This window comes from Eretmochelys imbricata, chromosome 3 (genome assembly GCF_965152235.1).
Source record: "Eretmochelys imbricata isolate rEreImb1 chromosome 3, rEreImb1.hap1, whole genome shotgun sequence".
In the NCBI taxonomy this organism is placed as follows: Eukaryota; Metazoa; Chordata; order Testudines; family Cheloniidae; genus Eretmochelys; species Eretmochelys imbricata.
Genome location: NC_135574.1, coordinates 12,591,355 through 12,613,336, shown reverse-complemented (window position 1 = coordinate 12,613,336; position 21,982 = coordinate 12,591,355). Strand labels below are relative to the sequence as shown.

Genomic DNA, 21,982 nt, shown 5'->3' with positions numbered 1-21,982 from the left:
CTACTCTGACAGTGAAAAGGAGTCTTAATGTGGGTGTAAATGTAATTTACACTTTAAAAGGGGCGTTAGTTTACATGAGAACCTGGACCAGTGTATGCACATTTATTTTAAAAATCTAATTTATTTTACAGCATTTATGACATAGAATTTGAAAAAGAAACATGCTTTTTGGCTCATATTTACTTGTATTAAACTTTTTTAAAAATTGTATGTCCTACATTTTAGTCGTATACTATTCGACAATGCTGTATAGTAGGTTGTGTCCATTAACAGAAAACTACACTCTTATATTAGAAAAAAGTTGTTGAATTTTTTCATCTCAGAATCCAAGGAAGTAAAGAAGAAGCTATCCACTTTTTCACATATTCATGTAATACATTTTTTGGGGGGTGGGGGTAAGACAGTTCAGCTGAGACTTTGCATTGCCTCCTCCAAAGAGCAAACCACAATTGCCAGAAGTGTGTGAATCTACTAACATTCAAAGCTAATAAACCCCAGCACAAAGGCTTCTGGGAATTGCCGTTTCTTTCAGTGGCTGACTGAAAGGGGGTCCAAAAAGCAGACAACCTGTATACCGAATGGCGTTATTTTGTGGGTGGAGATGCAGCCAGGTCATGATGAAATCTTTAGCAAAGATCTGGTGAAGGAGAGCATCTACTGGTGCAGGCTGTGTATGCAAATAAGGGGCCCCCTGTAAATTTTGTATCTAAGCAGGATCCTATCAGTATATATGTATGCTACTGCATGGTCCTTATACCCTTCTGAAAATACCTCTGCCCTCAGGGCTTGCAAGCTCCTTATTCATCTAGCAATCCTCTCTTCCTCACACTCTTCTCTTTGCTACAGGCTTCCCCTTCCTCCAGTCACCTTCCTTTTCCCCAAACTCATAATCGTGCTCTTATTTTCCCACCTCTCTGACCATGTCCCTCCCCTACTCACATATTGTTATTATTACAAAAGTGCTTTGGGTCCTAACCGTGATGGCGGCACTACCTTGTTAGCAGCTTTATGTACACATCGTAAGAGACAATGCTGCCCCCAAAACATTTACCGTCTAAGTAAACAAGACAGACAAAGGGTGGGAGAACCAGAGTAGTAACCCCATTTTACAGATGAGGAGTGGGACACCCACAGGATGAAAATTTTCAGAAGTACCTAAAGCCTGGTCTACACTTAAAACATGCACCCAGGGTTCTGTTGGTTAGAGGGTGTGATTTATTTCATCAGCATAGCTATGCTGTGTAAGTCCTAATGTTTACATTACGTATTGAGGCAGCAAGCCCATGCTTGCAGAGCCTACACCGCTAGTTTTAGCAAGCCGGCTCAGGTATGCATGTGTGTGCAACAATCACATCTCCAGATTACAGCTTAGGCGTACCCTGAATGGAGGGAGAAGGGGGCTGCAGGATCAGCCCCTTGCTCACGTGAATCGAGCAACCATTATATTATAATAAGTCCTGTATAAGTCCTTTAGTTAGGACTTATACAGCTTTAGGACTTTTTTTTGTAAGTCCTATAGTTAGGACTTACAAAAAAAAAAATGTCCTTTTGCTAGTATAGCTTATTTTGGTCAGGAAACCAGTGTGGGCTGTGCCTGCATTCAGAGAGATTTCAAGTAGAACTATACAGTAATAGCAAACCTTTCCTAGTGACAAGGCCTAAATCACTTTAAAGCCTCAGTCCCAGAAGTGATTTGTAGCTCGATTTGCACCAAGATTTAGGCGCCTATGAAGATGAATATAAGTGGCCAGAGGGATTTTCAAAAGCATTTAACTACCACTGAAATCGTGCGATTTTCAAAATTGCCTATCAGTCTCATTAGGTGCCTAAACACCTTTACAAATCTGGCCAGTGGCCCCTGCCCTGAGGAGTTTACAATCAATGGGAACAGCACAGGAAGCCCCTCAGAGCAGTTTCCTGGGGTCTGTTTCTGCTTTCACTTACACCGGTGTTGCTTTGGTAAAGCCTTCATTATTTTAGTGGCGTTACTCTTGATTTCTGCTGGTGCAAGAGGAGAATCGGACCGCTTCTTGCTGGCCATATACAAAGAGCCATTGCCAAGTGATTGTGCTACAGAAATACTAATAAGAGATGGGCCTAAGCAAACCTCTGGGATACGGTCACACCTGATTTGGGAAAATTGGTTTCCCACAGCAAGACAGGCAGATGTCCTGACCGTTAGTTAGACCATGGTGCCTCCCTGAAGGAAAATGGGATTTTTCAAAAGCACCAGAGTGGCCTAGGCGCACAAATCCCATGAATAGGTGATCTAGGCATTTGTGAAAATCCCATCCCTATTTCTTTCAAATCAGAAAATTAACCCTTCAAAGTAACAGCAGTCTCTTTGCCCATTGCTACACAGTACGTTGTTACATCAACTTACAGATGCTAGTTTATTGTAATAGGAACAGTTAAGATATACCAACTACAATGTATTCTCTTGTGTTTTATCACAATGGCGCAAACGAAGGCTTTTGCAGGAATCACGGTGGGTGGGACAACAATCTACATAACTCAGCAACAGAATAGGTAGCTTTGACACTTTCCAAAGATGAGGCTGATTTCTTAAGTCTTAATATGAATTCCACATCCCAGAGATATCGAGTAAGAGCAAAAAGAAAAGGAGTACTTGTGGCACCTTAGAGACTAACAAATTTATTTGAGCATACGCTTTCGTGAGCTACAGCTCACTTCAGTAAGAGCAGTCCATCTTCCAGAGTGTTTTTCTCTTCTTTGCATTATGCATGTTACATTGTTACCTGAAGCTTCCCGGTAACCACACAATCAGGATAAATGGGTTGGGTTGTTTTTACATTGCAAATATCATCAAGGGAAGAGAAAATTTTCAGCCTCACCCATTTTCCTGCGTCCTCCAATGTGCAGTCTAGATATGTATTCTTGGGTTACCTATGCCTCTGAGAACTACAGTTCTCTCCACCAGATGTCCATCAGCAGGTTGCTGCATGCTTCCTATGAAAAATCATACGGATTATAACAGCCAGCCGGTGTTCAACTGCTCTTTATAATCAAATAATGGTGGACACTCATTCAATAACTGAAAAATACTCCAAACAAAAGAGAAAAACAATCTGACTTCATACCTGTTTGTTTGTTTTTTTAAAAGATACAAAGCGCTCATTTTAAGAGTGCCAGGAATTTGTTTTCACTAAACTTAATGAAGATTGATTTTCCCACTTCCGCCACACCCCAAAAATTGTTAAGTATTTGTCCTAATCTGGATGCTGTTTAGAGGGTTTACAAATATTTTTCTTTTAATTTTGCTGGAGGTGCGAAGTTCCAGGTGGCTCAGATTAATGGCTTTCTGCAAACAAGGTTAATCATCTGCTTTACTGTAATGAAGCAGAAATATGTATGTATAGACACATACACACCCCATAGATACCTCCGCATATATACACACACTTTATTTTATATATATATACACACACAGAGAGTATATATACACACATATACTATCTGAAATCCCAAATACTGTGTTCAAACATCTCTCCCTCACATATAGGCTTGGGAAGAATTTAGTGCTAAATAAATGCTGCCTCAAACCAGGCAAGATAAAACATAAATCATTGCATTAAAAACCTCTAACAAGTCTATCTGCTTTTTGAAATGACTGGGAGATGAAAGAGAGGAGTCTCATTTAAGAAGGCCCAGCGGAACAGTTCTGCATTTATATAGCTGTTATCAAAAGCAATTCATTTGGAGATCAAATAGACTGACAGATAGGACAAGCTGGGGATCACTGCTGCCTTCAGGCAGCCAAAAGCTAGGATGGTTTCCCAGTACCATCACTAATATTGGGTCTAGTCAATGCTCATGTCTATTACGGCTTGCAGTGACTGCCAGCTGAATGTTAATGTATGCTTCTTTAGACTATTATTCAGTGCCAATTTGCAGCTGAGGGAGCAAATAGTGTGCGTTCCTTGGTCAGCTTTTTTGAAGGTATCTCCTCCTTTGTGCTGAGTGTGTGTCTGATTAATATTTACATTTTTTTTTAAAAAAAAAAAAGGGTAACAGCACTGACAACAGAAGACAGTGGAGCCTTTCCTGTGTCCTGTGAGCAATGTGCTATTCTACTGAGATTAATAGCACCCAATTTGTCCAGGTGTTCAAGATGCACTGTTTTGTATTTACAGTAAGACTCTAACACTGTTTGTTCACTCTAAATCAGGAGACAAATGCAATATATTGTAACAAATCCATGGCTGCCTGAGCCTTCACAGCTGCTTGCTCAGAATTCCACACCCTAAGAGGGACCAAGGTCCTTTTTTCTCCAAAATCACAGCCCCTCTTCTCCCCATGGCTGCTTGAGCAAAAGAAAATTTTCTTTTGGCTTTTAGCAGTACAGGACCCAGGACACACTGCTGAGCAGTTCTGATGCCATCCAGCAGAGGGCAGTGGGACACGTGCACGCTAGTCCAGTTCCAGATGACTGAGCCCACCAAGGGAGCGGGTATCCACTTGTCTCTCTTCTGTTGTTGGTTCAGGAGGAAAAATGCTCCCCAGATGAATAAGAAAAGAGGTGGAACCAGAGGCTGTGGCAGATGGCAATGGGGAGCTTTCAAATTATGGGGGAGACAGAGGAACTCTCTCAGGAAAATAATTGTAATTCCTTCGTTTTGTTTGTTATGCTAGTTTTTAAACTCTTCGTGATCAGGTGAGGGCATCATAATGCAGGGTGCTGGAGGCATAATCAGTGGTGGACCACGAGGTGAAAAATGGGGAGTTACAGGGGGGAAGCAAAGGTCCAACAGGAAGAAGGGGTGAGTGGAGGCTGCAGGTGGGAGGAGATGATGGAACATCATGATGAGTAGAAATGGCAGAAGATCGGGCAGGGATTGGCAACCTTTGGCACGTGGCCCATCAGGAAAATCCACTTGTGGGCCTGGATGGTTTGTTTACCTGCAGCATCCACAGGTTCGGCCGATCGCAGCTTCCACTGGCCGCGGTTCGCCATTCCCGGCCAATGGGGGCCGCGGGAAGCGGCATGGGCTGAGGGATGTGCTGGCCACTGCATCCTGCAGCCCCCATTGGCCTGGAACAGCGAACCATGGCTAGTGGGAGCTGCGATCGGCCGAACCTGTGGACGCTGCAGGTAAACAAACCATCCTGGCCTGCCACCAGATTTCTCTGACAGGCCACATGCCAAAGGTTGCCCATCCCTGGCCTAGAAGGTAAGGAGGACTTAGGCCCTGACTCAGTAAAGCACTTAGGTCAGGTCCTTAAAGGTATTTAGGTGCCTAACTCTCAATGATTGCAAGAGGAGTTAGGGGCATAAAAACCTTTGAGGACCTGGGCCTTCAGCCTCAAATAACTTAGAGTCCTATAGCACCATCCCTTTACTACATCTCTTTCTCTCTCTCTCTCTCCTGTTCTCTGCTTGGCCTATTTTTTGGTGGTGAAACCAAATTGGCCTGTAGGTAATTTTTTGTACCTGCTGATCCAGGAAGGGTAACCAATAGGTTAGAATAGCAAGGATACCGGGTTGTATCAGTTGTTCTCCCAGTGCGTTGAGCTCTCTGGTGAAGAAATTCAGTGCCGCATGTGGACGTCAAACAAGAATGAATGAAATACTAATTATGGTAAGACTTTTTTTAAAAAAAAAGCTATCTGCCCACATGAGACTCCAAGCCTTCAAGCAAGTCTCCTGTGGAACAAAAGTAAGTTTTCAGATTTGAATAATTTCCCTGCAACGCAGATAAATCTTCCATTTCTATGTTCTCCCTCCATCACTCTTTCCCCCCACCAGCCCCGTTTTGCAAACAAGAAACGAAACACTATGAGCCATTTCGCTGGATAACCATGCAAATGAAACAGAAGATTTAAATGTCTTAGCAAGGAGATCAGAGACACAGTTTGAAACAGCTCTAAGGGGCATTAGAGTTATTATAAGGTAATTGGGATGGGTGCATTACGTGGGTTGGTGACTTCATTATTAATATTCCGGGCCAGATCCTCAAATGCTGTAAATCGGCATAGCTCCATGGGAAAGTTGTCCGCTTTACAGCAGCTCAGGATCCATCCCTTTGTCCTTAATATGAATGTTGACAATGACTTTGTAGAACATTGTAATTTAGTTTATTTTTGTCCTTGTGTATATGAATCCAAATAGCATTTTGGAGTTAGGGATTAGGATGTGAATTATTTTTCTGTTAAAGACACCACATCTATTTCTCTTGGGGATTTTGAGGTTGAATGTGATCACTTGCCCTAGAGACAAAAATAACAGGCCTCGACTGTATAATTTTGACATTGTCAGACCATTAATGAAATAGAAAGTAAAGCTCCTGTATCTTATATCTATAACTTATTTATTGAACTCTTGCTGTTCAAAATCAGCACATCCAAACAGAGATGCTCAGCCATCACACAATAAAAATAAATAAAAATCAATAGACAGCAATGTAATTACCAATTGAAAATTCATGAACGCATATCACCACCTCATACAATAAATTCAACGAGGCACATGGCCCAGTCTATACCTATTCTCCCTTATCTTCAGAACTGGCATTTCTACCAAAGATTAAAGGATTGGCGCACACCAAAAGGCAGAGACCTCTCTCTCTCTCTCTCTCTCTCTCTCTCTCTCTGTGTGTGTGTGTGTGTGTGTGTTTTTACCAGTAAGATCCAATAGCAGAAAATAGAAAAAACTATGAAAATGAAACACTTTGGTTAAAAACTGCCCCCCGTCCCAAAAAAAAATTAGCCAAATCTTTTCTTTTTCTTCAGTTTTAAGCCAAAAAAATGTGGTTTTCAAGTGTTAAATTTTCTGCTGCGAGATTAAATGTTTGAGGAAAGCAGACACTTTCTGCAAAGTTATTCATTTAGTCAATAAGCCAATTTCCTGGTAAAAAAATAAAATAAATAAATAAATAAATAAATAGAAGTATTGAAAATTTTCAACCAGCCTCAGTTACTGACTCAGTTGGAGACTAAGTTCCAGAAATCCGCTAAGTTCCTCCGGGGGTTACTAGGAGACCTGTTTGCAAGTGTCATCAGTAATAATTTTGGGGTGGCAGGGAAGATGGGGATTAAAAATACAAAAAATTCCAAAGCCTCCACCCTGCATGGGCACGTAGATGCTTTAGTTGAGGGATGAGCTTGTGGTTAAATCACAGGGCTTAGACTCGGGATTCTTTGATTCTATCTCTGACTATTCCACAACCTTCTTGTATGTCCTTGGGCAAGTCTCCTCATCTTGGCTTGCTTTTGATGCTTGGGGGAGTGTTGTGAGGCATAGTTCATCAACGATTACGAAGCACTTTGAGATCCTTGGATGGAAGCACTCTAGAAGAGCAGGGCTTTTTGTCAGCACTGAGATGCTACAGTGGTTAACCCCAAGAGAACAGTAGCATTGGTTCATATGGAGGGGGCAGGCAGCAGAGATCTGGCGTGGGGACTGGGGCTTGCATTTCATCCATACAACACGTTATTGTGCCATCGACATCACCTCATGGGGGTTGGATTGAAAGACTTTGGGAAGGGTCATGGGTAGGGATGTGTGGTTGGGGTGGACACTGAGGGTACCGCTATGCGAGGCCACTGGCCAAAACCCATCCAGAGGGGAAACTAGCCAAGGATGGCACTGCATACTGCACACCGGACATGGGACTGTGGCGAAGCTGCTGCGTGGGCTGAAGACCAGGATGGCACCTCCCTGTGTCCCAGCTGGACTCCCCTGCACAAGGCCCACTGCAAGCGGATGCACTTTCTGAACAGGATTATACGACTGTTCATCTAACGGTTCAGTCCCCTGTGATAGCAGGAGACTGGACTCAGCAACCGAGGACGTCCCTTCCAGTCCTCTGTCCTTATGATTTGGCCGATACTATGACACAGAAATGGAATCATATCACGGTGGAATGTCTTCAGATTTTTTTTTTTTTTGGTCTTCTTCATGCAACCCAGCCTCCCATTCCCCATCCCAGTAAGAGGTTGTTCAAGACAGGGTAAGTCTGCCTTGTAGCTTTTCACAGTTTTGGGAGATGGGGCCTGAGTGTGCTCTGCATTGTGTGTCACTGTGTATTCACCTCAGACCCAACTCAGGCAAACAAACCAGCAGGGGCAAAGTTTTCTGCTGTAAGGAAACCGAGAACAGGGTTCTAGACCAGCAGCCTCCTCTCTGCTTGCCTCATGCTCACCACTTCAGTGCTACAGCTTCCTTTGTGGGGTGAGCAGAGGGTATTTTCTGGAAGGAAGGATGTTCTCCCAACATGCAGCAGCTTGTAGTTTACAACTTGCAGCTACCACTGCTGCTGCTGAAGGACCGGGGAGGTTGGGCTACATTAGCAATCAACACACATCAGTAAACCCTTTAATGAGCACGTGTGTGTATGGAAAATGCCCATGGTTTTAGGATTCTGCTATTGTCCCTGGTTAACAAACACTTTTCTGACATGCCAATTTCAGGCTGCAGCCATAATGCATTTTGACTTATTTACATAGATTTTTTCTATGGCGTCCTCTGCAGGTATCATACGCACCACTTTCCAGTAGAATTATGTGGGTATGAAATTCATTAAAAAAAAAAAACCTGACATCCCTAGAGTGCAAGTAGAAATCCTGCATTATACAACCCAAGATGCTACACCAATAAAGAAAGCTTGAGATGATGCATATTTGCCCCGTTGAACCAAATACAACAGCTGATGTCCAGGGAATTATGTATATGATGCTCTTAAGGGGCAGACTTGATCATCTGCTTGATTTTTTTTCATCTGAAACATACATGTGAGCTAAGATCAAGAGTATCATCAGCTTATATCAGCTACATTCTTTAGTGGTGGTGGGCAGTTGATTCTGTACTATTCAGGTAATTGTAATGTGCCCATCTCATTATGTGCTCTCTGAGAATCTTATATATATCATCCTGCTAAAGCAGAGGAGCGATTTGGTGAACTAATGTAGGCAGTCCCCCTCTGCCCCAATTCTAACTACCAATCATCCTGAACCACAATTGAACGTTTTCAGAATAAAGTCAGGTCTAAATTGTAAACGGGTGCTGTACAAACACAGAACAAAATGATGGTCCCTGCCTCAAAGAGCTTTTTATATAAGTATAAAACAAGAGGCAGATAGATACAGGCAGGAGAGGAATGTAAGGAAATTGGTCAGCGTGGCAGGCAACAGCATGCTAGTGAATGAGAGGCGATAGGTAGGGTTGGGATAAGCTGTGTAAAGCCTTGACCATGAAGACAAGCAGCTTATGTCTGATATGATAGAGAAGAGGGAGGCAAAGAGAAGGGTGACACGTTAAAAGCAATGGACTAGGAAAATGCTCTTTGCAGTAACATTATGAGTGGGGAAAGATTGCATATATCAAGCCCAAAGGCTTGGATGTAGCAGTAATGGAGATGATGAGTGTTTTAGCTAGTGCTTTTTAGCTAGTGCTTCCTTTTCACCTGCACATCGGAACTCTTGGTGCTTAGCCAAAACCAACCTGATAGAAGGGGACATTTATCACATTGTAAGTCAGGCGTAACTCCACTAAAGCCCACAGAGTTGCCAGTATAAAATCTGTGTAATTAACCTCAGAATCAGGTCTTTGTCTTTTGAGGTCCAGCCATCAGTAATTTCTTCCTTCTGTAGTTGGCCAGTCTGTATTTTAAGGCTGAACATATGCCTGTGTTATTCATTGTACCATGCAGTTCATTAAGGTGTTGTACCAGTGCATGTAAAAATGAACACCAGAACCCTTTCTCTTGTCCCCAAGGCTGTATTCAAATCCAACACCAGTTCATAAGCAGCCAGCGGCAGACACAATATGAAGCTGAGAGAGAGGTGGCCTAGTACAATGCTTCTCACGCTTTTTCATGGTGTGGAGTGTCTTTTAGAATAGAGATTCTGTCCAGGTCAACTCCTGTTCCAGGATACCAATCCCACTTTCGCCTCTTCCTAGTGGCAGACGAAGTGCTGGCTGCATTCATAACTACTATTATTATTACTCAGATTGTAAGCTCTTTGGGGCAGGGACAATAATTTTCTTCTGCGTTTGTATGGGACTTGCTACAACGTGGTCCTGGTTCCTGACTGGTTCTCCTAGGTGCTACCACACTATGATTTATAAATAGTGGTAATTAAGGAGACAAAATGACCATAACTCCCTTTAAGGCCGCTGAAGTCACTGCCAGAGCTCTAAGTGACTTGTCCCAGGTCACGTAATCTCTCTGTGCATCAGTTCCCCATCTGGAAAAGGGGATGAGAATCCTTCCTTTGTCTGTCTTGTCCATCTAGAGCAGGGATTGTCTCATCCTCTGTGTGTATACAACACCTAGTACAACGTGGACCCAAGCTTGGCAGAGGCCTTTAGGTGTCACTGTAATACAAATTAATAATAATAGCAGCGCTAAGTATTTCACCGTCAAATCTTTGTAGCCAAAGGGGCGTTATTGTGGGCAGACCCAGAGGACTCTAAGGCATGAATTAAGAGACTTTGTGACAGGTAAATGTTCCTAGTTTCAAGTTCAAGCACCAATTGTGGATTTCTCTCCAAAAGACTACTGCAGTCTGGAAAGCCCGTGAAGTTATTTTATGCTTTGCTCTCTCAAAATCAAGACTGTCCTGTCTAGAAATCCAAGGAGGCCTTTCTCAGTCTTTATAGCAATAATTCTTTCATACAGCCAATGTTATTAGTCACAATGCGCAATCGGTTCTGTATTAGAATAGTAAAGAAGCCCACTGGCAGCGTGAAATGACTGATCTGCTGGGTGGAGATATCTAGAGCTCTGAGTCCCAATAGCCCTGTAGCTTGAGGCATGGGAGAATTTAAGTTGGCGAGGCGGAGGAGGGAATAGTGATATTAGGGGATCCGGTAATTCCTGTGATTTGACAGCACTTCAGTACAGAAGATACCTTTTAAATCTTGGTGCTTTGAAAAGGCAACAAACTTGGCTGCATATGTTGTTGTTATTTATCTGAAGTAGCGCCTAGTGGCCCTGATCTTGGTGGAGACTACATTGTGCTAGGCACTCAACCAGCACATAGTCAGAGATGGTCTCTGCTCTGAAGAGCTTACAGTCTAAAAAGAAACGACAAACAAGGGATGGAGAAAGGGAGTATCTTTCCCATTTTATTCATGGGGAACCAATGCACAGAGAGATGAAATGACTCACCCAAGGTGAGTCTGTGAGAGTGGAATTGACCTGAGATCTTCTGAGTCCCCATCCAGGGCCTTAACTGCAAAAGCATCCTTCCTCGCCCTGTATTTATTATTGGTATAGTCTACCACACTTTTTTGTGTGGAAGGCGTCTAGGACAGAGAACTTAGCATAGGGAGACAGGAGAACTTGGTGCTTTTTGCTTATTCCTTTGCCACGGATTCCCTTTGGTGACCTTTGAGTTACTTAACTTTTCTGTGCCCCTGTTTCCTCTTCTGTTATTTGGGGATAACTGTCCCGTGGGATGGGAATTCTGGAATTTCATTTTGGAAACTGTCAAAACAGCATTTCCTTTCGACCTTTTCAAATCATTGCCACTGCTCCCTGAGTTGGGAAGCCAGGTAGCTCAGGGAGCTTAGGATGTGAGTGTGACAGTGCTCAGGATACCCAGGAGTGAGCCTCAACTTGTTATCTGCTGTCTCCAGCTCCTTAGCACCTCCAGCCTGTCCGCCATTCAAGGCCTCTCCTCCAGGCCATCCCAGCCCTGTCTTTGCCTTGAACGGTAACCATACAAGCACCGCAGTCCCACTGAAGTGTTCCCCTGTGTTATCCAGCCCAATACTGGCTACTCTTAGCAATCCCAGATCCTCTGGTCCCACAGCAACAGCATAGCCCTGTTTCCCAGTTTTACCTTACCTCATCGCTCCTGCAAAACGCAAAGCACTTGAGAGCACTCAGAATAAAACCAAAGAATGTTTATTCAGAAAGAGTAGAGGTTCCACTAGAAACAAGGGACTGGTTACAAAATAAAACAAAATCATACAATGCGAATTAGGGGCCTATACTCATTAATAGTGACCTTTCCTATCTAACAATGTATATCGCCCCCAACCCCCTCCCAGAAAGTTCAGTCTGTTGCAGAGCTGGCTGGCTTCTCAGGAACCAGGATCCAAGATTTCATGAAACACCCCTGCTCAAGTAGCTGTCTCCTCAGTGAATGGATGCAGAGTGTCTTTCTCCACCCTGTGATATACTGAATCAGCCTTTTCTCTATTCCCAGGCAGGGTCCTCCCCCTCACTGTCCTGTCATTCATTTTCACTTCCAAGTGGTTTTGAAGTTTATAGTTTGTCACTGATGGTTTTTCATTGACTTTTCTGGAGTGGTACAAAGGTAGACCACTGAGAAGTACATTCTGTAATTTGCTCGCCAGGGAGGGTGACAACGCCCCCCCAGCTTGAATGGGTCACCACTGAGACATGATTTACTGGTGATTCATTTTGACTCCAAGACCATAAGACATGATTTTCAATATAGTTACATTGTCCCTAAAATGTTACGCATACACACATCTCGCAACGACTATGAGTCCTGATAAGTTACAAGCTCTCAGTGGAGACCGTGCGTGCTACCCTTCATGGATAAATACCATGAAAGTGGTGTAATGAGTTTGTCAGGTCAGAGACAGGAGTGGCTTGTAAAGAACAGTGAAGACTTTGCAAGTTGGCACCACTGTTCCTAGGGCTTCCATGCTGCCCAGGAATACGGACCCTGGAAGCCCTGAGAGCCCGTCTCTGGGGAAGTCCACCTGGCGGTCTACTGATAGAAAAATCTAAATTCACAGAAACAGCAAGGTTGGAATAGAGATCGTCCTTTTCTGAAAACACAGGCCTGAACACTGCAGCTAAAGGATTATGATGATAGTATAAAGCTTCTGACACACAGCTGAGCATTTTCGATTCCATCCAGTAGGTAGCAGCGTTGCACACACCAATTCATTACAGTAATTATAATGCTATTTCAAATTAAATGTATCAGAATCATCTCTGGACCTGCTACTAAGCCCCATGATGGACATCTAGAAAGTCCTGACGGACAAGACTTAAATGGGAGTTGCCATTTAAACTGAAGCTAATCGTCATTGTTGGGTCTGAAAACAAGAAGAAAGCACAAGGCAGAACAGAATGAAGTGTAGTATTCTTCCCCTGAAATGCACATCTTTTTCTTTGGGATTAAAACAAGGTTTGCATTTTAAATTTTCATTTACTAAACAGAAAAATATTTTACTAGGAGGCAATAGTATTAAGGAGAAATTATTCTACATTTGCCCTCAGGCCTGGCAAAGACAGGATTTGATTTGCTATGTTAGGCTGGAATCTGGATTGATACAAAGAGATGAGAGGAGTGTTTAATAAAATTTACATTTCATTTTCTCACTTGACACCAGTCTCCTGTCAGTCACCAAGAGGAGGAAATACGACAAATAACTTTTGTCAGCACCTAGGCATGAAAAGACAGTAGTGGGAGGGGGAGCAAGAGTTGGGGGTGGTGGTTAGTATAATTTGTATTGTATATTGTATATATGTGTCATCTTCACTGTAGTCTGAAATTGACAAAGTGCATGGTAGGAAAGGCATATTCATCCAATCACACACAATCCAGTCACGGGGATAGACAAAATGACCTACTGGGAAATGAATCAGATAACCCAGGCCCCAGTCCTTCGAAGCATTTCAGCATGTGCTTCAAAGCTGGCATTTAATCATTCATATGCTTAAAGTTAAGTATGTGCTTAAATGGTTTTGTGGATCAGAGCCCTAATGAATGGTGAAATTTATCACAGAATAAGATGCAGTACTGGACAAGCAATTCCAGTAATAGGTAGTAATTTGCTTGGATGGGTGCATCACTAATCTGAACACTGTTCGGGACTGGGCATGATTTTCTGAAGCGCTGACAACCCATTGACTTCAGCTGGAATTGTGAGGACTTGGTCCTTCTGAAAGCCAACCCTTCTCTCTGCCGGCAGCCTGGACGAAGGAGAGGTGCCCGAGAAAACTTCCACTACCAGGGGGCAGCTGGTTTCTTTCACGACTTCCTTCAGCAAGCAAAGCTCTGGGTTTGAAAAGGAAAGTGTTGGCGGGAAATTCAGATTGTTTTGAAAACAATTGGATTATTTTGACTAAAAAATTGCCCGCACCCCAAAAACGTTTCAGTTTTGAAAACAGAAAACAAACATTTTCCCATTTCTGTTTTTTCACCTCATTCATTGGTTTTTTGCTCCTTTTTCTCCCTCTTCTCTCTTCCCCCACCCCCCAGTGGCAAGATGAAAAAAGGAGGAGTGGGGAATAACAAATCACAAAATAAAAACCAGAAACATTTCATTTCCCAAAACTGTTCAGCCTTTTTGTTTTGTTTTGGGACTAGGTTTACACTGGCACTGAATATCCGTCGTTCCACCTGACGGGTACCTCTCCCCTGCCTGTGAAAGTGTGATTGTAGCTCGGGGAGGTATACTTGTGGTAGCTTGCTTTAAACCTAACTAGTTCAGGTAACAATAGCAGACATGGCAACATAGACTAGCAACCAGAGTACATACTCAGCTTCTCCTGAGGGCTTGACCTTCGGTGGCTAACCAATGCCGGAGTCCAAAACCATCAGGAAGCCTGGGTACGTACTCTGGTTGCTAGCCTGTACTGCCGTGTCTACGCTGCTATGATTCTACACTCTAGCTAGATTAAAGCTCAGATGGGCATGCCAACCCATGCTACAATCACGCCTTCACTTGCAGTGTAGACGTACCAGAAGTGTTACTTCTCATTTAAGACCCAATCCAGTGAGGATTTAGGTGTGCGCTTCATTTTACACCTAATGGAACTACCCACAATGAATCTTTGCAGGATCAGAGTCTTTGACTACAAGCCTGTCTCTGATTTGCCTGTAAAATACCATGCATACCTTTAGCACTGTGGAAATAACAAATAATCATAACAAATAGTTTTATTTGTAACACAAAAGGGCAATGAAAGGGTTTATAATCTCACTGATGCTGTTGGGAGAAGGGGGAGCTGAAATTTTGTTTTAGGAACATGATTCTTTCAACCCAGACTGCAATTAATTTCACTACATCCCCAGTTATCTCCACTCCCTAACCAGCCTTGTCATTTTAATTTTTCACAGGCTCTCTTTTTTTCCCCTCTCTCCACGTGTCTGTGCCTGTATCTTGGTGAAGTCTCATCAACTCTGGCCCAAAGCCGTAGGCTAATCTGTCTGGAACACGGCTCCCTCTCCGCCTCAGAAGTCAGGGGAGAAGGGAAAACCCACTGCCACGTAAGAAAACTTGCTCACGGCAGCATCTAGGGATTCTCACAGGCCAGGCGTAGTGAGCTGTAGCTCACGAAAGCCCATGCTCAAATAAATTGGTTAGTCTCTAAGGTGCCACAAGTACTCCTTTTCTTTTTGCGAATACAGACTAGCACGGCTGTTACTCTGACACCAGTTCAGCTACCTTATCGGTTGCAACAGTGTCAACATTCAAGTGCTAGTGGGCACAGGACTCCAGGTAGCTGCTGGCATTTTTATTCTCCATGGGTGAAATCCTGGCCCCACTGAAGCCCATGGACATTTTGCTACTGACTTCAATGGGGCCAGGATTTTAGCCCATGTCTTCCAACCTTGCTCAGAGCAGGCTGTGGTGCTTAAGGCTGGGATTGTCAAAGGAGTTAACTGCCCAACTCCCATTAAAATTCAATGGCAGGGGGTGTCTAGCTCTCCTAAGCTTAAATTTCCAAAAGAGCCTAAAACCTTGCTGGCACTTTGTCTACACTAGGGCTGCAAGAGAGGGAAAGTCCTAGTATAGAGAAGGCCATTGGCTCTGATAATGGAATTCCCTGTACTTGAGCTACTTGAACCTCACTTCACAATCTTCCATCAACTTGACCCATCCCCTCCAGACCCAACACCTCAACTTGTGCAACCCAATCACCTCCCAGCTCTCTCCTCTGGTCAGGCTGGCTTTTGTTTTCCTACTCGACAGAAAACTTAACTCTTCCCTGCTTCTTTCTTCCTCTGCCCACATCTTCCTCCTTCCCAGGCTTCATGAGTGGGCTGGTTTCTCCTCAGTGCTTTGGTCTTGCCTCCTCCGACTCACTCCTGCATCTGCTCCAATCTGGCATTTGTCCTCTCCATTCCACCAAGACTGCCCTCCCAGAAGTCTCTAATGATGTTTCCTCTTCCTTCCAAGTCTAAGGTTCTCCCTCTATTCTCATTTTCCATGATGCCTTTGACACCATGGCTGGTGCTTTTCTTGAGACTCCCTTTTCTTTTGGCTGCTGTGACTTTGTCCTTTTCTGGTTCTCTTTCTCCCTCGCTCACCATTCTTTCAGCATTCCCTTCGGTGGAACCTCTTCCTTCCCACCTCCCTTCTCCACTGATGCTCCTCATGGGTCTCTCCTTTTTCCCTGCATTTCCCCCCTATATACTCACTCACACCAAAAATTAATGGGGCAAAAGGCAAGCACAGAAAGTGGATGTGTTTGCACAGAATTCAATGGTACTTTTATTTATGTGCACAGTGCTAAGATAACATAATGAAGGGCATATCATAAATGCAGATACCACAGATTTTGAGTCAATGAGAGGAAGCATGATCTTATCCATCTATGCTAAGTACTTGTATAGCCCCCATCACCATAGTATCTAAGCGACTCAGATTGTAATAAATGTATCCTCACAACACTCCCATGGAGGCAGGGCAGGGCTATTATACCTGTTTTACGGCTGAGGAACTGAGGCACAGAGAAACTATGTGACTTGCGCAAGATTACGCACAGGAAGTCTGGGGCACAGCAGGAATTCCACCTGGATCTCCCACAACCCAGGCTAGTACTTGAACCATTGGACCATCCTTCCTCCTCGAAGTAAGGCCCTGGGCTAAGACTCAAGATGTTTGGGTTCATTTCCAAGCTCTGCCACAGACTTCCTGTGTGACTTTGGATACATCTATTAATCTCTCAGTTCTTCCCTTGTAAAGCTGGGATGCCTGGGAGCTACATTGATGTACACCAGCTGAGAATCTGTCCTGATGAAACTATGAACCTGGGGTAGTGCAGGAGCGAGTGTTGGTGAGTCTACATGTGACTGACTGTTCTCTGACCCAATCCTGAACCAGTGCCCCAACATGATCATAAGGAGGCCATGGTGCTTTGGTCAAGGTCTTCTTTCAGAGGAGACATACAGGAGGGGCCAGGACCACGTGTGGGCCTTTCTGTAAAAATAGGGGCCAGCTCTAGAATCCTAGATGACCTGGACTGACCCTGGGCAGAGTTAGCACCTGCTTCTAGCTCAGTTGCTTCCATTCGCTCTATTTCCTTTATGGCTAGTGACCATCAAAGTCCAGTAGCAACCTGGGCACTCTTAAGCCTCTTCTAGTCTCACCTAGTGAAAATAATACAATGTGGGGGTGTGCATGGCCGCGCATTGGGGATCCATCTAGGGAGATCTCTGCTAGCCAGCACCCTCTCATGGATGTTAAAGGTGTAACAGCATCGCTGCCTCACTTTCTTCCCTCCCCCACCCCCCACAGTCCACCAACAGTTGCTTGGCCATGTTCTGAGCGGCTTCTTCTTCTAACTCCCGCCAACAAGTCATTTATAGTTTCTCCCCTTCCAGGCCAATAGTGTCTGATAGACCAGGAGTCCAATGACCCTAGCAAAGGGTTGAGAATCCCAAGCCTCTGCGGTGTCTTTGTTAGAATACAGATATTCAGGCCTGCCTGTAAAGGCCTATAATTCAAGAACTTCAGTGTATTTTTTTCACTTAGTTAGTTATAGAGGTATAAAACAAAGAATTAAAATCACAAGTCCGCCTCTGTCTGGGCCTTCTCTCTAGGATAGTCTGAGGCCTTGTTCTTCGGCTAAGGCCTTTGGCTAAGCAGCAGGGGCAGCCATAAACTGGGAAGCGACCGGTCATATCCTCACATTCCAAACTAGTCACACTGAAATAAGGTGCTATGGGGCTGCTAGGAAGATGATCCTGTTCTGATAGCGCCCATCACCACCAGATAAAGAAAATGGTTAAAGAAAGCTTAGTTTAATAGCAAGAAATCTGTCTGGCAAGAAATCACTTATCAATGGTTGTGGTTGTGAAACCCTCATTTCTGTATTGTTTTACCTTTATGGCCCCCACTTTTCTATTGTTAATCTGTCTGGTTCTCTAATTGCTTCTGTCTGCTGTATAATTAATTTTGCTAGGTTAATTAGGGTAGTGGGATATAATTGGTTAGAGAATTATGTTACAATATGTTAGGATTGGCTAGATAAGATTTCAGAAAAATGATTGGTTAAGGTATAGCTGAGACTATTACGCTATAAACTGGGGTCAAACAGGAAGTGGGTGGGAAAATTGGAATCATGCTTGCTGGAAATTAACCCCAATAAACATTGCATTGCCTGCGCTTCGGCCTTCTGGTCTTTTGCTGCTTGCTGTCGGCATGACAAGAACCAGGGAAGTGGGAGGGTGGAGGGAAAGCCCTCTAACAGTCCTGATCCCCTTAGTCTTAGGGGTTTTACTATCTCCTTTGCAGGAGAGGATAGAGGAACCCGGGCCCACCCACTCTTCTGTGATCCAGCCCAGGGAACCTGCATTAAGCAGCTGGGACAGTTCCTCACAGTCCCTTACTGCTTCCTACCTTTCCTCTCCTGTAGACCTGTTCCAGACTCACATTCTTTGATTCTCCATGCCTGGAAGTCCAGCTGTCTGGTGCTGAAGGCATCTCCTCTGAATGGTCCCTCCCTCCTCTCCTCTGCAGCCTTCAGATCCCCCAGCTGTTCCTGGACCAGCAGTTAGCCAATGCTGAGGAGATAGCTAGCCTTCCTGTTAACCCCTTAGTGGCCATGGTAGAATGGGGTCTATGTGCACAATGACAGAATCCTTTCATGGCTAAGGTGATCGGGTTTGAATCCAGCTGAGACTGGCAGTGACAGTACTGAAGGTTGTTACCCTCTGATGGCTTTTCAATAGGCTATATGAAATGTGCTGGTAGGCAGGAGCTGGCATTTAGTCTTAGCGGACAGGCCGCTGACTGAGGGGACATGGTGAATGAATCATTCTCTCACTACCAGAGAGAGTCTCTGTGGAGCAGGACAGAGGCAGAGTAGAAGGGCTGATGTGGGAAAGTGTAACTCACTGGCCACTGCGTGCTCTGAGTAACCTTCTGCGCCCGGTCCACAGAGCAGCAGACTGATCCAAAACCTCACTCTTGAGAAAGAGCTCTACACACTGATGCTTTCATCATGATTCAGTCCCTACTGTGCCAGGCAAAATGGCTGCGGTCACATAACTTGGGCCTTGTCTGGAATTTGAACTGCTGTGAATCTCAGATGCTTGGGACGAGCTGCCTCTGCCTACTGGTCAGCATCCCTGAAGCTGGCTCTTTAGCATAAGCTGGAGACTCTTGTGTTTTCAGTTCTAGAGGTCCCCACTTTAATCCCTGGTGTTGGCCCAAATGGCAGCCATGACACAAGCACATGCTGGACCTGTTCTATAGATGAATGGAAATAACATCTTGTGCTTGCAGAGCACCCTTCACCCAAGGATCCTGTGGTGCCATAATAAAGTCTCCCCACCCTCTTTTGAGGGAGGCAAGTATTAACACTCCCCATTTTACAGCTCAGTAAAGAGAGGGACAGAGAATTCCAGCGACCCATTGTAGAGAGTCACTCAGAAGGAGAAACCAGAAGAGGGGTCCGAGAAGAGCCATGAGAATGATGAAAGGATTGGAAAACCTGCCTTATCACGATAGATTCAAGGAGCTCAATCTATTTAACAAAGAGAAGGTTAAGGGGTGACTTGAACACAGTCTGTAAGTGTCTACATGGGGAACTAATATTTGATAATAGGCTATTTAATCTATAAGACAAAAGTATAACAAAGATCCAATGGCTGGAAGTTGAAGTGAGACAAGTCCAGATGGGAAAAAAGGCGTAATTTTTTTTAACAGTGAGCGTAATTAATCATTGGAACAACATATCAAGAAATGTGGTAGATTTTTCATCACTGGCAACTTTTAAATCAAGATGTTTTTTCTAAAAGATATACTCTACTTCAAAAAGGAAATTATTTCACGGAAGTCCTATGACCTGTGTTATAAAGGAAGTCAGACTAGATGATCACAATGGTACCTTCTAGGCTTAGAATCTATGAATCAGACCAGCCTCCCAGTTCATTATTATTATTATTATTAACAATAATGGCAATGGTCACGATGTGCTAGGCATTTCCAAACATTCAGGAAGGGAAGGCTGCTGACCTGAAGGGGTCACAGGGTAAGGCCCTAATTCAACAGAGCACCTTCTGAGTTTTAAGCCATTGCTTAGATCCATCTCTATTCAGGAAAGTACTTAAGCATATCCTTAAGCCACAATGAAGTGGTACATATGCACCTGCTTTTCTGACTAGTGATGGATTTAAGTACTTTGCTAAATCAGGGACTAAGGAGAGCGGGAAAACAAACGATGGACAGATCAGATTTACTCCTTTAACCACTAAGAACATGTCTTCGCTGTTAACTATCCTAAAGTGTTTGCAAATGTCCAGTGCTAATATGCTTTTTCTGACCACACCAGTGGAAGAAGAGTCTCAGGTTCCTATGTTCCATTGGATTTCCTCCCAGAAAATGTTTCATGTTGATGGTACCACAGCTCATCCTTTCCCTTACACATCTCCTCAAGATCCCACAGCCGTCTCCTGCCTCTCTCTGTTCACATTCTGGGGAACAGGCTCCACTCCTCCCATCTCTTTTCCGTGGGTGCAAGCAAATTGCTGCTGATGGGTATCCTTCCAGTCACAGAACTCCTTGGCACCACGCTGCTGAAGTTCCAGAGAACCCCACAGAGCTGTTCTTCCATGTAATGGATGGTTGCTGTCATGTTTCCTAGCCATGGATAAGTTCTTTCTACTCATCCTTTTATGTTCAACAGGACTTATCTTCTGCATTGACCTGGCTTTAACTGTCTGTTGGTGCAACTCCTTTATCTGTCTCGTTGTGTTTCCTGGTACTCCATTTGCTTCTATATCTGAAAGAGAAAATCCCTTTACTCTTTACCTTACCAGTAGGTCCCTGTCTTTTTCTTCCCTTCCGGTTTATGTCTCTGCCCCATTCTAGAGCCTTTTGCTAACTGAAGTGTGGTGGTCACTGGAAAATGACTGTTAAAGGGGAAATTGCACTTTAATTAGTAGACTCTATAACAATTTTTAAATATATATTGCATATCTATTAGTCATCTATTAACCCCTTATAAGCAAGTTGTAAAAATATATTGATATAAAACATACCAGCAATTAAATATCTCCACATGTAACACAAAATTATTCATATGACAACAGTTTTCCTCACATTTTATATGAAGGTGCCATTCACAGATAGATTATAAAAGGTTAATCATTGATTAACAGATGTTTCAATAAGTGGGATAAAGATTTGTATGGAATTCAACAGGTTAATAGGTTGCTTATGACCACCCGTAACACATAGTATTCATGTCTGTAGCATGCAGCTATTAATAATGTATTAACCCTGTGTGAGCCATTTCTAAATGGAAGCTTACTATAAAGCATGACCCTTTTCCCCCTGCAGTGTTTGGAACTCAGACAAAGCAGCACGGGGGACATGAAAAAGAAAATGATTGAAAAACAAAAATAATGTTGACTGAAAACACAAACGTGAAACCGGGTATCATTGATTTTCATTATCCAAAGCGGAAAATGCAAAAAGTAAGCATTCTTAATAACCTGAAGCATTATCAGGCACAGAGGTAAAGCAACTGGTTTTGTGACAACATACGACTTTTGAGCTGACGTTGTCTTCTAAAGCTCCAATCCTGCATTGGGGTGCATGCAGGCAGGCTGCTTCTTACTCTTATTTTGAGTACTTTATACAGTTGCTAAAATCTTTGCAAAATAAATAAACAAACAATCCAGGTATATGCCTCTGATGCAGATCTAGGCCATGTCTACAAGACCCGCTAAATCAGCACTGCTGTGATCGATGCAGCGGTGTCCATTTAGCGGGTCTGGTGAAGACACGCTA

At 43.7% G+C, this 21,982-nt stretch overlaps 1 protein-coding gene across 1 annotated transcript in view; it reads right to left on the bottom strand.

Moving 5' to 3' along the window:
• Positions 1-20,619: 20,619 nt before the first annotated feature.
• PKHD1 (PKHD1 ciliary IPT domain containing fibrocystin/polyductin) overlaps positions 20,620-21,982 on the bottom strand; it is a 370,485-nt gene continuing 369,122 nt past the window's right edge. The window contains exon 65 of the mRNA XM_077811517.1: positions 20,620-20,969. Coding sequence (XP_077667643.1) covers positions 20,620-20,969 — 350 coding nt within the window. The remainder of the gene's footprint in view (positions 20,970-21,982) is intronic.